The sequence below is a fragment of the Phyllostomus hastatus genome, unplaced genomic scaffold (genome assembly GCF_019186645.2).
Source record: "Phyllostomus hastatus isolate PE091 unplaced genomic scaffold, TTU_PhHast_1.1 phas_contig_58, whole genome shotgun sequence".
Classification (NCBI taxonomy): domain Eukaryota; kingdom Metazoa; phylum Chordata; class Mammalia; order Chiroptera; family Phyllostomidae; genus Phyllostomus; species Phyllostomus hastatus.
Window position 1 is genome coordinate 39,244,115 of NW_025333916.1, and position 16,563 is coordinate 39,260,677.

Genomic DNA, 16,563 nt, shown 5'->3' on the forward strand with positions numbered 1-16,563 from the left:
GGCATAAAGTCATTCCTTTATGACAGTGGATTTCCAAAGACTACCAAGATTCTTGAGTTATTCTTGAATTATTCTGAAATCAGGCATAGACTAGGGAAGGATAAGCTCCTTCAGAGAGGAAAAGAAAAAAGAGCTCTTCAGTATCATAATACTCCATATACTTTCATGTGTGATTATAAGGGAACCAGACTTTGTATATCTGAACTTGTTGAACTATTATAATACAAGGTCTGGCACAAATAAAGCCCCTGTTTTTATTATAAAATCTTTCATTAGAAAATCATAAGCATGTAATTCTGTGACACAATATCACACTCAGGCACACCATATGACACTTAAGGTGAAATGTTCAAATTAAAACTATAAATTGTTACACCAGCATTATTACCCTACCAACTACACTCAAGCACGTATTACTTCTACTGGACCCTGTATACTTTTGGTGTACTTGGCAGTTAGATTAAAATTGAATCTGCTTTCTAAGTGTGTTACAGACTTCTCTCATACATGTGCATACTGAATAGTTTTTAGCCTCCTTTCCTTATGTTGTCATTAGGCCTTTCTGGGGGTGCTTTCCCACCTTTCTGGTTTGCTGAATTTCTTCATTTGTATAGGCTCAGGTATCAGCTAACCACATTTGTTAAATTTTGCGTATAAAATAAGGACGAGGAAATTCGTAGGGTTGAGCAGAAATTAATCTTTAGTAAATTACATACATTCTTGGACTTTGTCTAGTTTTGGGTGCTTTGGGGTTTTTGCTTGCCACCTTCTTGTTTCTAAGCCATGTTCCGTCAGTCAATGGATAGCTCATGTCTGTTTGGTTCTGATATTATTCTTTGCCTGCTGTAATATAAACACCTATACTAAAAAAATATATATAAATAAGTAAATTTGGCCAGCTTATAAGATAGATAGATTTTCATCATCCTCAAAAATAAAATTTTTTTGAGAAACTGATTTCACCCAGAAAATTATGAGTTTTCTGGCTGTTTTTCTGAGATTTTAGTTTAAAATGAAATGTTGCTTTGGTTTCTTTGGTTTTCTTAGGTGTTCTTTGCAGTAATTTCATGTAATTTTTTTATTTTTTACTAGGGACAATTTATTGGCAGATTGTTTGCAGGGTTGTTTTGTGGTGACGTGCACATTGTGCGCATTCATCAGCTTGGTGTGGTTGCGAGAGCAGATTGTCCACGGGGGAGCACCGATTTGGTTGGAACATGCTGCTCCGCCCTTCAATGCTGCTGGACACCACCAAAATGAGGTAACTCCCCTCACCCTTGAGTTCATCTTATTAGGGCAAGATATGAGAATTATCACCTTATACGACCCAAATCCTTGACTCCTATGGTCCTCATTGCAAAGCAGAATAGTGAAAGGGTTTGTGAGAAGGTGAAGGGAAATATGGGGGGAAAAAAGCTGCTGTGATTTGGACTCTTAATTTTCTAGCAAGATTGGGAGCATACCAGAGGTATACTGAAGTACTCTTTCGTGGCCTTTGCCTGGTTTAACTGCTTAATGCTGGCTTGGAAGTTAAGACAACTTCTTCCACATGCTTCTGACATGCTATGTAACACTAAGGAGGCAACTTACCCTCTTTGTTCATCAGTTTCTTTGTATGTAAAATGCCTTGTCTTTGCTGTTCCCAGCTGGGACATTACCAAAAGTAGAAACATTGGGACACTATAACAATGGTGTTCAGTTTTACTTTTTCTTTGTGAGAGATGATATGCTTAGATGCTAAAGCATTTGCTTAGAGGCATTAAGAAGAGAAGGAGAACATAAGTTATTTTTAGTATTTTGCTTGCTGAGAAATGATGGGGTTGAAAATGTCAAAAAATTAGCTATTTACATACGAAAACAATCTATACTTCATAAAATTTTGTTATGAAAAAATTGACTGTAAGATACTCAGAATGAAAATTAACAACTTAGTTTTGCATGAAATGACTTGGTTTTGTCAGTGTGCAGATTGATTTCATCAAATTCTGCCATATTGTTTTCTCTATAGAATTAGGTAAGAGTATAGCTTCTCCTTTGAAAATCATACATATAAAAAATGGAACTATAAAGAAAGGATACTGTTCTTATTTACTGTTAATACTTGCATAATTGTACCTCATATTTTGAAGCATTTAATGTTGCTCTTTTTAAATCTCCATTAGTTTAATGGGAGTTGAGTGTCTTAATTAACTACAACTATGTTTTTGTTTGGTAGGTAGTTGCACTCAGGAAGAGCCAGAGGGAGATGCATATGGGAACTGATAAAGTCTGTATGGACAGGTTTACTTACAGAGCTGTTTTCTCAAGTGTTTAACTGTTAACTGAGAATGAAGTTTTATATCTCTTTGTGTATAAACAAATAGATCCATAAATAAATATGTTTTCATCCTTGAGGTGGTCATTAAATATAGGAGTTATCTTCTAAATAAGTATTGTGTATGGAATGATATATTCAGAGTAGTCAGATTGTTAACCTGTTATTTGTAATGCTTTATGAAATGGTAGTCCCTAAATTATACTGAATGGATATATACACTGTGAAGTGAGTTTATGTCCTTATATATCAAGTTGATCCAAAATAAGATACATTTAGAAAAAAATGACATTGAGAGGTAGGTGTTTTTTTTTTAATTTTAAGTTTGTGTGTGTTTGCTAGTTTGAATTTTTTTAGAAGGGAGAGCTTGATTTGGAAATAAAGCAAAACTGAGGCTAGTTAGCTAAATGTCTGGGCTCTTCTGTCATTTTAGGCTCCAGCAGGAGGAAATGGTGCTGAAAATGTTGCCCCTGACCAGCCTGCCAACCCACCAGCTGAGAATGTGGTGGTGGGGGAAAACCCAGATGCCCAGGATGATCAGGCAGAAGAGGAGGAGGAGGAGAATGAGGAGGAAGATGAGGCAGGCGGGGAAGATGCAGCGGAAGCCAACAATGGGGCCCAGGGTAATGGCTGCTGGCTTGTTCTTACCCCTCCTTCTCCACCATGAGTCCATTCCCAAACTGTCATGGGGAGAAGGATTGGAGTTTTCAAAATTCAGTGGGTTTAAAATTGTGTTTTAACCTGTTTTTACTTTATTTTGGCAAACTTGTGTGTATGGATATACATTTTTTTTTTCTATGAAGCAGGGCTCATTTTGTGTTTTAAAATCTTTAGCCTTGCCTGGTGTAGCTCAGTGGATTGAGCGTGGACCTGTGAACCAAAGGGTCACTGGTTTGATTCCCAGTCAGGACACAGGCCTGGGTTGTAGGCCAGGTCACCAGTTGGAAGGGCATGGGAGGCAACCACACATCGATGTGTTTCTTCCTTTCTTTTTCCTTCCCTTCCCATCTCTCTAAAAATAAATAAATAAAATCTCTAAAAAAAAAATCTTACTTCGGCAGGACTTGTGTAGAATGGATAAGAAGAAATTATTTGTAAGTTGGTATAGTTCCTAGTTTTTTTAAGAAGGAATTTGACAACAGATTCATCTTATTCTTTTACCATTCTATTCAGTACTTTTAATATCAAAGAAGAACTTTCGAAGTGTACACTGTAGGTTATATGCCATCCAAAGAAACCAATTTCTCCTTTTCTAGCAGTGTAACTCTATAGTGTAAAAGGAGATCTGAGACTAGGCCCCTCCCTCAGTCAGCTGTTAGTAGCTCAGTGCCTCCTTTTTTCTATTCCTACCCAGAGTTTTCCTGTAAAGCACTGCATTGTCTCTGGGCCCGCCCGGTATTGCCAATATCTGAGTGTTCCTGTATGCCAGGCACTCAAACACCAGGGGCTGCCTTCATGGAGTTTCTGGTCTAGTGATGAATATCCAAGTGAGCAAGTTTATCATTACACGTTGTGATAAATATTGTGCAGATTGCTCTGAGGATGCTACTGGGAGAGACGTATATAGATAAGATGTCCCAGTAGCTCAGAGTAACTCTTATTTGAGCAGTGACCTGAAGGATGAGAAGTGTGTTATGTAACAGGGCCTTTGCCAGGGAGAGGCCAAAATTGGTTCAAAGACCGAGAGTGCAGCCTACTGCTACCCTAGTCCTGTCTTACCATTTCTGTCTCAGTCTAATGCATTAGCTCCTGACTGGTCTTCCTTCTGTCATTCTTGCTGCACATAGATTCAGATTGCTCTCCTGTCTTTAAAAATATTCAGTGGTTTTCCAAGATACTATAGAACAAAGTAAAATCTAGGCTCTACATTCTTTTCACATGATCTAATCCTTGTCTGACCTTTATAATGTATCTCTGCCTTCTCCTTGCCCAGAGAATTCTAGTTTCCTGGCTTCTATTCTTAAATTTTCTAGAGTCATTCCTGATTCAGAGCTGTTGAATTCCTCTCTTTCATGTAACTATTTGTTTCCTTTCTAGTGCTTACCATGTACTAGAATTACCTTATTTTATATGTTGTATTTATGTATATGTATTCTTATTTATTGCCTAACAAGCGAATACTCATATGAAAAAAATTTTTTAATGTGGTTTAGCTTCTCAACAACAGCTTACAAAACTGAATTAAAGGGTGCATTTTATTATTTATAGATCAAGTTCTGTCGGTAATCTTTAAACTACAATTTTATTTCTAGACGACATGAACTGGAATGCTTTAGAATGGGACCGAGCTGCAGAAGAGCTTACATGGGAAAGAGTGAGTAAGACTTTTTTCTATCAAGCATCAGTGTTTTAATTCTAAAGTTTATTTTAAAGTTGGGCACATTTAGATTTATATGCCAATTTTGAAGTTACATTTGATGACAATTTTAATAGAACTTTTAATTTCTAGAGAAAATTAAGTGATGCTTTGTATTGAAATTACTAGAAACATGATATAGATCTACTGATAACTGTTTTTCTATCTTCTGGTGTTTAAAATAAACTTTGCTATACTTAGGGAATGTTAAACCTGAAGTTGTTGATTTTCAAAAAATGAAGTAACAATTTTAAGTCTCATTCTGATGCTTCAGTTGACAATATAGAGTTGTATCATGAAATCTTGACTGGCTTCATAACTATTCTAAGAGTGAAACCCCAGATGGAATTTTTTGACTTGAGAACCATGATTTGAATTAAAAGGAGACCCAAAATACAGGGTCTGGCACAAATGAAGTTCCCTTTTTATTACAAAATCATAAGCATGTAATTCTGTAACAAAACAATATCACACTCAAGTGCACCATATGACATTTTAGGTGAAATGTTCAAATTAAAACTATAAATTACACCCATATTATTACCCTACCAACCACACTCAAGTAGGCCTTACTTCTACTTCTTACTTACTTTTACGACCTTACTTCTCCTGTCTAAAACTCCCATGTACAGGAGTTTTTTACTCTCTGAAAATGATAGGCTAGAAAGTAGTGGGTAAGGGTTACATTGAAAGATACTGAAAGGAAAAGGAGCCTTTTTGATAAAAAGAAAAAAATTCTGTTTTATCTTGAATTAATGCATGTTATTATTCATTTTAGATGCTAGGACTTGATGGATCACTAGTTTTTCTAGTAAGTAAGCTAATATTTTTTGATAATAAAATTGTGATTGAATCATTTGTGTTAGTGATCAAATGTTTTCAAATTTACAATATGTGTTGGCTTTTTATATTAAAGATCAAAATGCCCTTTGATTTTTGACTACTGGGTATGTTGAAGTAAGTTTGTTATATGCACTGAAAGTATTGGCAAAGCTTAAAAGTAACACTATTTAAAGGAAATTATTAAATATTTGATTTTTAGAAAAGAAAATGAAATACAAAATGAATAGTAGTTAAGAACTTGGTTTTTTCAAGTTCTGCCTTGTGATGTTTAAATGCCTGCATTGGTGAAAATGGAGTAGTTTTTCGATGTTCACAAGGAGAGCCCCAGGCTTATCATAGGTTTTCACCTTTTGCTGAATCCTACCCATCTTTATGTTGTTAGTAAAGAGTATAGCTCAAGGTGAGGAACAATTCTTTAATAAACCTGTTCTTTAAAGGAGAAGTGACACTTTTTAAAGATTCTGTAATATAAAATCACTTGCCTTTTGGGATTTTGAATGGCTTTGGGTATCAAGATGACTTTGGCTCTAGATAGGAGAACCCTCAGTGACCAAAACCATAACATAAGTTCCGAAGAAGGATGGGCTTGTGGAGGGCTTGGTCCAGAGGCCCAACAGTGTCACCAAAGACCCAAATAAGTCTGTCTCCTCTGCTGTTCACAGAGTTGGCTTCTTCCTCAGGCTGGCTCCAGCTGGGAGCCAGAATAGGAAGTTGAGGGTTAGTAGTTACACTGAGGAACCTGGTGGTAATTCATAGATTAGTGAGAATGCGATGTTAATGAGCTCCTATGCAAAGTTTGAACAGTCAGTATAGAAGGTATTTTTTGGCTACATACTCATTTATATTTCTTACCTTGTCAATCCCTCATAGGTGAGTGACAGAAGTCGTTGAGGCAGTGGTGTTGACTCAAGCCCATTCTAATTTTTGGAAAACATGATTTATTGGATGTCTTCATTCATGGAAAAATATTTTTAGTGTCTGCTGTGTGCCAGCTATTGTGGTAGACACTGGGAGATTCAGAGATTAATGAAATAGGACGTTGTCCTCAAAGATGCTTTATAGTTTAGTAGAAAGAAAGGAACATGTGAACAAGGAAATTTAGAGGTACAGTGTGTTAAAGACTCAGTGACAGAAGGTGCACATAGGACACAGTGGTACAGAAGAGGGCTTGGTTAGGTGTTTCTTGGTGGAGTTTGTCAGCAGGAACTAGACGAGGTAATGTAGAGGTTGAGGCACAAAAGATGTTAGGGGATAAGAACAGTTTGGGAGCTCTTAAGGCAGAAAAACTGAAAATAATCAAGTGACTTGAGCTGGCGTGGTAAGAATATAAGAGTCATCTCTTGGACAGCCCACCCTTCTTGCCACTTGGATTTGTACCAGATTGGGGACTTGATCAGAATAATTTTTCTAAAAAGAAAATCTCACAATGTTGGCCCTATGGAAGAATCATTAACTTGATGGGGCAGTAGGTGGTACACCTAGACAAATAGGCTTGGACTTTATAGTGTCAGCACAGAATGTGACTAAAGTACATGTGACATAGCTGGAGGAATAGATGAGAGCAGTCATCGTGGAGGTGAAAATACTCAACTGTGGAAGTGGATCAGTGGCCCAGTGAGAATGAGGATTCTAAAGCATGAGCAAAGAAAGCCAGGGTACCATAGGGAGAAAAGGGACCAGAAAAGAAAAAGTGACCTTGCAGAAGTCATGAGAACAGAATAGATACTGAAAGAAGCACTGTGCGTTTTTTTACATTAATATGTTGTTGGGAATTTGTTGTGGTTTTCAAATTTTTCTTCTGTGGAATTTTTCATTGTCATTTGACTTAATGCAGTCTGGCATTTATTTATGAGAATCTATGTAGTTTGTGGTGGATTATTGATTTCTGAAGAGGAAATGTTTATGGATTAATTTCTTTGATTTTTTCCTACATGTAACATTATGAACTTTGAATTGTATTAGGTTTATTTCTCTGAGCTATCAAATGAAACATTTAAAGTTGCACATAATTTTTGGAATTAAGTCTCAATTATAGAGTGAAAATTTCAGTCTTCTAATTGAAGAAGCAGAGTAGTCTAAACATATATCAAATAGGAATTGAATGTGTTTTATTGTTCTTTTCCTTAGGAACATGTCTTCTGGGTGGTGTCTTTAAATACACTGTTCATTCTTGTTTTTGGTAAGTGGTGTTTATCCTTTTGTTTATTGTATTATGGTCATTTAGTTTCTAGGAGCCTTCTTGTATAGATTTTTGTTTCGTTTTTAAACAGGAATATATGGGGTAGTTTTAGATAGTACCTTGTGTAGGAATCCTGTACAGATACCTTCTTTCCTAAGCAACATTGACTTTAGTAGCCTGTAGTTACTTACCATCTCTGTTTCTGTTGGGCATTTTTGTCTCTTTGTAGAAGCCAATTTGACTGACTTGAGAATATACAATATTCCATTTCTGGAATTAATTTTGTGCTGATTATCTGTGGCCCTTATCTATGGCAGAAGATCTTGGTACCATGTATCAAAATCCTGATCGAGGCCTTACCAGAGGTCCTAGCTTGGGAGCTGTCACCAGAGATGGATGTAGGCTTGAGGGAAGACAGTAACCCTTTCCCAAGTGTGAATTTCCCTTAGAGCTAATTCTAGTAAATGTAAAGTCACTTCCAGATACTTTCACAACTACAGCTGTGAGGGTTCTGTAACAACGCACATGAGTCCCCCATGTGTATTGGAGCAATTAGAAAAAGGAAGAAGACAGGGTTGAGGAAATGTAGTTGACAAGTTTTCTGCTTTGGGAAAGGTAAACTGAATCAAGTAAACCAAGACTTTAGAATTCAATTCCTGTGTTTCTCAAAGGAGAGAAGGTGGAGTCTGATAAAATCAGGTTACTATTGGGCTATGCTATGATCTCTGACTACAGATCTCTCCACAGAGATGGTCTTTGAGAAATTCCTTCCTCTAATGCATGTGAGTTACTCCTCAGATTTACTGAGGAGGGAGGGGTAGATTTCCCAAAGGCTCTTCCACTGAATTCCAAGTTATTTGTTCTGTGTTGGGAACCATGTTGTGACCCAGAAAGCAGTGGTTTTCAACAGAAGGGAAGTCATGTGGTCACAAAGACACTGAATATGTAGATTGAGGATGAGACAAAAATTAATTTCTGAATATTATTAGTAAAGAGTAAAATAAAATTATAGGTAACTTGTTGAAACAAAATATCTTGCAAAAAAGATGATGCAAATTAACAGGAAGCCCATTCTTTGTTTCCCCTTGCGTGTGAGGGTAAAAATGTATCTATAGATTATTCTGTGTTTATTTTTCATATGTAAAATAATTGATATATAGAATGTGAAACTGTTTTGATTTTGACCAAATTTTGAGAAAAAAATGACCAATAGAATTGTCTTTGTTCTTGTAAGAAAAGGTTAATGCTAAATTAATGTTTGGAGGAACAAGTCACCTTTAAAACCGGATTTATAGAAATAAGAACTCTTATTTATATAAAGGAAATATCATTAAATAAATGTTTTTCTAATCCAGTCTCCTAAGTTTATATAAGCATATAAGCTTCTGTAAAGAAAAATTCTTAGTACACTTAAATACATTATACTTAGGGATCTCTCGAAATAGTTTTCTTTTTAGGAATATACTGTATTTCTCCTTTTAGGTGAACGCAGTCATTGGGATTAAACACATGTTTTTTCCTACTTTGGTTGCTCTACTGCAGTTTTCCTCTGGCATTTTTTTGATTCTTGTGGTCATGTACTTTGCAGAAATATCACCTTACAGCACTGCTGTTTCCTAGTAGAAGGGAATGATTGTGAGAAACTGCCTTAATTTCAGGATACTTATCTGTAGTTGTGTAGAATAGGATAGAAATTAGTTGTTACAATTGATAGGTTAACATTTGCATACATGAATAGAGATGAAACTTGAAGTTTGTCTTTCTCAGGGACCTTGAGTCACCCTCAGAGTTGGGTATGAGAACAAAATGGGAAAAATTCTGTGTATGATTTTTCTTATCATTTAAAAGTTTCTTGTAGTTTATAATACACACAATATATTAGTAAAATAATATACATGTCTAATTTGTAAATAAATTCAAAATAGATCTTAGACCCATAAATAAATTTCTATCCTTAGATTACTTGATCAAAACTGTTTGGCAGACAGATTCTACAGATTCAGTCTAATGTTTTTCTTAATGATTCAGTTCCCCTCCCGACTGACTTCTCTAATCTATACTGTTCAATTTTTTTGGCATTAAAAGATACTTAAATTTTATTATTAAGAACAAATTAAAATTTTTATTCACATAGCAAGAAAGACAAGGAAAAGCGACTGTAAAAATTCTTACTATGAAAATTTTAAGGAAAGCCCTGGCTGGTGTAGCTCAGTGGATTGAGCGTGGGCTGCGAACCAAAGCATCGCAGGTTTGATTCCCAGTCAGGGCACATGCCCGGGTTGCAGGCTACGGCCCCCAGCAACCGCACATTGATGTTTCTCTCTCTTTCTCCCTCCCTTTCTTCTCTAAAAATAAAATAAAATCTTAAAAAAAGAGAAAATTTTAAGGATATTTTCTTATTTAACCATAATATCATTACCACACTTTAGAAAAAACACCAGAATTTAATATTCCTAGCGATTTAACATACTGAAATTCCCTAGATTGTCTTTTAAATGTCATTTTATAGTTGGTTTGTTTGAGGATCCAGATAAAGTCTAGACATTACTTTTGTCTCTTAATCCTTTTGATGTAGAATATTCTTCTGCTCCCCCCCCCCCCCACCCTTTTGCCATTGTTTTGTTTAAGAGACTTAGGTCAACTGCCCTCTAAGTGCCTCATGTTCTTCATTTGTCCAAATGCTTCCTGATGATGTCTGTTACCTTGCTTCTGTTGGTTCAACGTGTTTGGGACAAATTTTTCAACTGGTGGTGCTTTGCCTAGTAATAACAACATATCAGGCGACATATGATATCTGGTTCTCCACTTTTCTCAGTGGTTCAGGTGATTGCATCTTGAAGTTTCTATTGTTAGGCTTCATTTTTCCGTTTATCATCAGAAAGTAATGTGTGGGGGTAGTATTTTTTTTAATGCTGGCCTCATTTTATTTATTTATTAAAAATTTTTTAAATCCTCACTCAAGGACATTTTATTTTCATTGCTTAGAGAGAAAGAAAGAAAGAGAGAGAAGGAAACATCATTTTGTTGTCTTCTTGTACATGCCCTGACCGGGCAACCTGGGTAGGTGCCCTGACTAGGAATTAAACCTCTGACCGTTTGGTCTACAGGACAAAACTCCAACCAACTGAGTCACACTGGCCAGGGCAGGGAATTTTAGTATCATGAAAACATCTAGTGTTTCATCAACATTTGACCTAATGATTTTATTATCCCTTGATGATACTTGCCTGAAATAATTTATTAGGCAGTTCAAAATGGTTCTTTTCAAATTGTCATTTTTCACATTTATTGACTGGCTTTTCTTTTTTTTTTTTAAACTAATAAACCTTTCTTTTAAGCTTCAAGTCATTTTTTAAAGATTTTTATTTATTTTTATTTTTAGAGAGAGAAGGGAGGGAGAAAGAGAGAGAAACATCAATGTGCGGTTGCTGGGGGCCATGGCCTGCAACCCAAGCATGTGCCCTGACTGGGAATCGAACCTGCGATGCTTTGGTTCGCAGCCCACGCTCAATCCACTGAGCTACGCCAGCCAGGGCTTGACTGGCTTTTCTATAAAGAAGAAATTATTAGCTAGAGCTGTTTAGTAATCTGAACTTGTTTGTTCAGAATCAGCAGGACAGGTGAGCAGTTCTTTCCCTTTAAATATCAGTTTTCAGGGTAAGGAATTGATGAGCTAACTACTTCCATAGGTGATAAAAGTGTTTTCTGTGTTGTTTTTTTCTTTTTGTTTTTGTTCGGCCCACCACTTGTTGAGTGTAATGAACTTACGGATTTCTATGTATAGAGTGTGTTTTCATTGGTTTGGGTAACTGTTTTGATGCTCATGTCTTTTTTTGCCTGTGGACCCTCTTTATAGGCAAAATGGTTCCTGGGTCCTTTGCTGTAAGCCTATTAGACCTTGATAACTTTGTTGTTCTTTGGTTATAGAGAATGTCCCAGGAAATACTTGTCTTTAGCTACAGTTCTGGAATGGTCCATTTCTTTAAAAAGCCCTGGTTCTTTTCAGTGGGAGATGGTACTGGGAGTGTTCATTGTTTTAATTTTGAAGTTTTCATTGTTTTTCCTCCCTTTTAGCATTTTGCCCTTACCACATTGGTCATTTCTCCCTTGTTGGTTTGGGATTTGAAGAACATGTGAGTATAATACCTTTATAAACTTACTTGCATTGATAACCCCCCAAATTTGATATTTACTGAGTAATTAATATTGTAAAGAGTTAATTTATTTCTTAATCTGTCTTATACAAAGGAATAGTTATCCAGCACTGTCTTGTTCTTTTCTTTAAAAACTGACAATGAATCAAGACACAGGAGGTTATGTTGCCAGCTAAGGAAGATGTGCTCTCAAATCCCATCATGCACCGGGATCTTTCTTATTGGGTGGACCAGAGGCATTCTATGGGAAAATTTTCTTGCAGGCAGATTTATGACCCATTCCAATGAACCTCTGTACCCTCCCCTCCCTTTTCACCCTAGTGAATTTAGATAAGTAATAGTATGTCAGTTGATTTTAAAAAAAAGGTTAGGCAATCTTGGAATGATGGTCTGCAGAGTTTTCTAAAGAATTTGCTTTGTTTTTGACAGTTTGTCATTGTCAGAGGTGGATAAATATCTGGATGGACAACTACTGTTTTGGTGGGGGTACAGAGGGACTTAGCTTTTTAAGGAAGACCTGACATCTCTGGCTACTCTGTTCAGTTTGTGTACATGAATCCTGAGAGAGAACACAATTTGAAGGGCAAAGAGGTGTTTTAATATTTGATAACAGCTCCAAATTCTCACTAGTTGAATGCAAAGACTTGAAAAGTTAGGATGAATCCTTTGATAAATTTTGATTTTCCAAGCTATTGTCACTTGCTATCTGAAATTCAGGAACCAAAAATATGGGCAGTATTTGTCACTTTCCAAACTCTTGGTTCTATAAATTGAGAGTGGGACAGATTAGGAGAGCAAGGGAAATTTAAATAGTGCCTTCTAGTGGTAGGAAGTGAGATGCTGGGATGCACTGGAAAGAGGGACAGCTTGGGCAGTGTGCTGCTGCTTTTAGTGCTCAGCCTTTAGCAGCAAGTTCACTTTAGAATGGGGCATGACAGCTTTTCCTTTATTTTTGTAAAATTTAATTCACTCTATTTTGTCTGCTTGAATAAAGTATTACTCTTTCATCTTTTTCTTATTCTTTTGTACTGCATAACCGTCAGTGGGAGAACCTGGTTTTCAAAGGGGATTTTATGGTTGTTTTGTAGTTGTAAATTGCCTAGATGGTTCACTTCTAGTCTACTAGAATTGTTTAATATATTGTTAAACTGGGGTGGAGGCCATATGGTGCAGTTAAAAATTATTTATTTTTCTTATTTCCAGGTTCAAGCATCTCATTTTGAAGGCCTAATCACAACTATAGTTGGATATATACTTTTAGCAATAACACTGATAATTTGTCATGTATCCTTTAATGAACCAGCGTGGGTGTTTAGTGATATTATTCATACCAAAGAGTTATTCCTGTTACTGACAAAACTGTTTGTTTTCCCTTATCCTCATAGTAAAAGATATTTGTAGTAAGGGTAAGGGAAGACAAAATATGAAATTCTGTCAAGTAATATCAAGTGTTACCAAAATTATTATGTTTTATTGTAACTTGAAATGCTTAGTTTTTCCTTGACTAGATCCTGTAGGGCTTGGCAACTCTTGTTAAATTTCATAGGTCTCGTCGCTTGCTGGGAGTCTGCTATATTGTTGTTAAGGTAATTGTTTTTATAAGTTAAAGCTGGAAAGGATTTATCCCCATTTGGGTGATATTGATGACTTTTGTTTTTGCTTAAGGTCTCTTTGCTAGTGGTGGTAGAAATTGGAGTGTTCCCTCTCATTTGTGGCTGGTGGCTGGATATCTGTTCCCTGGTGAGTTTATTACTCATTATCTTATAATTGAATAATTTAAAGACTTCAGAAAAGGCATCTGTAGAATGGGTTTCTTTTAAAGGAATACCAGTATTTGATAATTGCTTATTTTTTTCTGAGAATGTATCATGGTGGAGTCTTCAAGCTAATTTTTCTTGAGTACCTGATTTTTTTTGAGACTTTGTGTGGATTTTTGATGTCAGCATATTTTGACTGGAACCTTTCTAATAATTGGTGGAGAATTTTCTTATTTTACTCTTCTAAATGTGACAGTAATGCCAAGACATTACATACATAAAAAGAGCAATCTGATAAAAAGACAGTCTTTGTAGTAGTAAATTCAACCCTAACCATTTGTTTTAACTAAGATGCTAATTTTTTATTATAATCTTTTTTTTAAAGATTTCATTTATTTATTTTTAGAGAGAGGGGATGGGAGGGAGAAAAAGAGGGAAACATCAATGTGTGGTTGCCTCTTGCATCCCCTACTGGGGACCTGGCTTGCAACCCAGCCACATGCCCTGACTGGGAATTGAACCAGGGACCCTTTGGTTCCCAATCCCACACTCAATCCACTGAGCTACACCAGCCAGGGTTTTTTATTATAATCTTTTATGGCCATCAGTGATAATCAATTATTGACTTTTCAAAAATATTTTATATGTAGAAAAGCTACCTTTGGTTCTGAGATAACATTTTCTCCCATACTTTACTATTAAAACTTGTCATGAATGCAGACCTGTAACTAAGCAAAGAAGATAGTATGTTAACCAAAAATAGTTTTTTTTACAGTGGTATATTAGTAAAGTTTTTACTTAGCAATTGGTTTTTTAGTCTTAACTACTTATATGTAAAATTTTTGAAGTGTCATATACATTTCTAAAGTAGTATTTAACTTTATATCATTTACCTTCTGTGATACCTTGAAGTGGTATTAAGAGAACTATGGCCCTAGAACCTCAAAAACTATATGCATAGTAATTTTTTTCACTTCCTGGAAGATGGAGGTGTTAATTTGGCAACTGTGGGTGCTACGACTCTTGCTCACCTGTTCTGTTTTGATTTAGGAAATGTTTGATGCTACTCTGAAAGATCGAGAACTGAGCTTTCAGTCAGCTCCAGGTACTACCATGTTTCTGCACTGGCTAGTGGGAATGGTGTACGTGTTCTACTTTGCCTCCTTCATTCTCTTACTGAGAGAGGTAAGTTCTACAGGGAAGTGCTGATGCTATACATTCATGAAAAGGACTTTTGTTTAACCACAAGTCATGCCTCAGGTTATGATTTTCCAACTAATTTTCTCTGTTTTATTCTCAGATGGGATAACTGATGAGTTTGGCTTAATTGCTTTGAATTGTTTTCAGTCATTTGTCTGAAGAAATTGACACATTTTAGTATTTCTGCCTATAATTAGTTAAATTTGACAGATGAGTAGACCTAGGAGAAAAAGTTAAACAAAAGCACATGTTTTACTTTTAGCCATCCTCTAGTATAGATTCTTGTAATTTTATAGGATCTGAGCCTGTCTTGGACTTCATCCAAGGAAATATAGTTCTGGAAATACCCGGAGGTTATGGTTTTACATAGGATCAAATATGTAAAATGGTCTTGCAGCAGGCACCTTAAGTGTAAAATTGGAGTGGAGGTCCTTTATGTTTCCAGTTCACTTGCCAGATGGGTACCTTACTAATCTATTTTTGGAATATAGTCTTTACTGGTTTGAAGACAGTGACAGTGAGGTCAGTATTTGATTAGTATACATCTCATACTCAGTCATTTTGGTGCAACAGGAAATATAAAACTGATAAGTGTACTCGTTGCTATGCATTCCTTTTCTCAATATTACTGCATACTTGCTCTGTGTTAGTCACTGTGCTCTCTGGCTGGCGTAATAGTGAAAACAAAGACACAATCCCATTTCTGCTTGATTTTATATCCTGGGATTGAATGCAACTGTAGAACCAGTCAGCTTACTCCTTTGTGAGAGCTTTGAGAGTGGCAATGGAGATGTACGAGGAAGGGCCTGAAGGAGCAGACTCACTAGTACAGTTTGAGTGGAATTTAAAAGCACAGAGGCTTAATGCTATTCTTGGTGTACTTTGCTTGGTGTACTTTGAAAGTTTTGAGGAGTTGGGGAGAGGTCTGGGGGCCAGCATGTTCTCCTGAATTATGTAGTGTAAGTTTATATGTTTAGTAAATTCTGTTGTCATATTAAGCTTATATTTTTTCTTTGAAACAAGTGATTGAGACTACATTAATAATTTTTAAAAAGATTTTATTTATTTATTTTTAGAGAGGGAAGGGAGGGAGAGAGAGAGAGAGAAACATCAATGTGCGGTTGCTGGGGGCCGTGGCCTACAACCCAGACATGTGCCCTGACTGGGAGTCGAACCTGTGACACTTTGGTCTGCAGCCCGCACTCAATCCACTGATCTATGCTAGCCAAGGCACAGTAATAATTTTTTAAAAAATTGTAATTATATATGCCCTCTAAATTACGTTAAGTGATAAAATGTGTATACCGAATTTGTTTCAATTTATCTATGTGGTTTTTTGTTGATACAGAATCCTAATATTTGGAAGTTAGATGGAATCTTAATAGGTCATACAGTATAACCCTGTTGTTTAGAAGCTGAAGAAACAGAGTTTGGGCATTTGAGAGGCTTTCTATAGCATAACTCAGTGAGTTTCAACCACCCAGGACTAATATCCAGATTCATCCATTCATTGCCCCATTACCCACAGACTCCTGAGTTGATGATTCCCACTGAGAGAAGGGAAAAGATGTAGGTAGTAAAATCAAGATGTATAGTGAGAAGTGGTAGGCTTCTTAATTAAAATGACTCTTCCCAGAAAGGGTAAGACTGAAATCAAATTTTCTATTTAGGACATTTTAAAATTGCAACCTAATGATACAATATAGTGACAGTTTAAAAAAATATTTATTTTTCATCTAGGAGATCTAAATTTGACAAAC

The 16,563-nt window shown here is 36.1% G+C and overlaps 1 protein-coding gene across 2 annotated transcripts in view; it reads left to right on the forward strand.

Moving 5' to 3' along the window:
* Positions 1 to 16,563, forward strand: part of MARCHF6 (membrane associated ring-CH-type finger 6) — a 69,547-nt gene that overhangs the window by 29,014 nt on the left and 23,970 nt on the right. For both annotated transcript variants that reach the window (XR_006786729.1, XM_045847833.1), the window contains exons 6-15: positions 1,093 to 1,261; positions 2,748 to 2,937; positions 4,567 to 4,628; positions 5,449 to 5,481; positions 7,641 to 7,692; positions 11,767 to 11,825; positions 13,050 to 13,130; positions 13,364 to 13,432; positions 13,512 to 13,586; positions 14,654 to 14,788. Coding sequence is in view for 1 of the 2 variants with exons in the window: in XM_045847833.1 (XP_045703789.1) it covers positions 1,093 to 1,261; positions 2,748 to 2,937; positions 4,567 to 4,628; positions 5,449 to 5,481; positions 7,641 to 7,692; positions 11,767 to 11,825; positions 13,050 to 13,130; positions 13,364 to 13,432; positions 13,512 to 13,586; positions 14,654 to 14,788 (925 nt within the window). In the remaining variant the exon portion in view is untranslated. The remainder of the gene's footprint in view (positions 1 to 1,092; positions 1,262 to 2,747; positions 2,938 to 4,566; positions 4,629 to 5,448; positions 5,482 to 7,640; positions 7,693 to 11,766; positions 11,826 to 13,049; positions 13,131 to 13,363; positions 13,433 to 13,511; positions 13,587 to 14,653; positions 14,789 to 16,563) is intronic.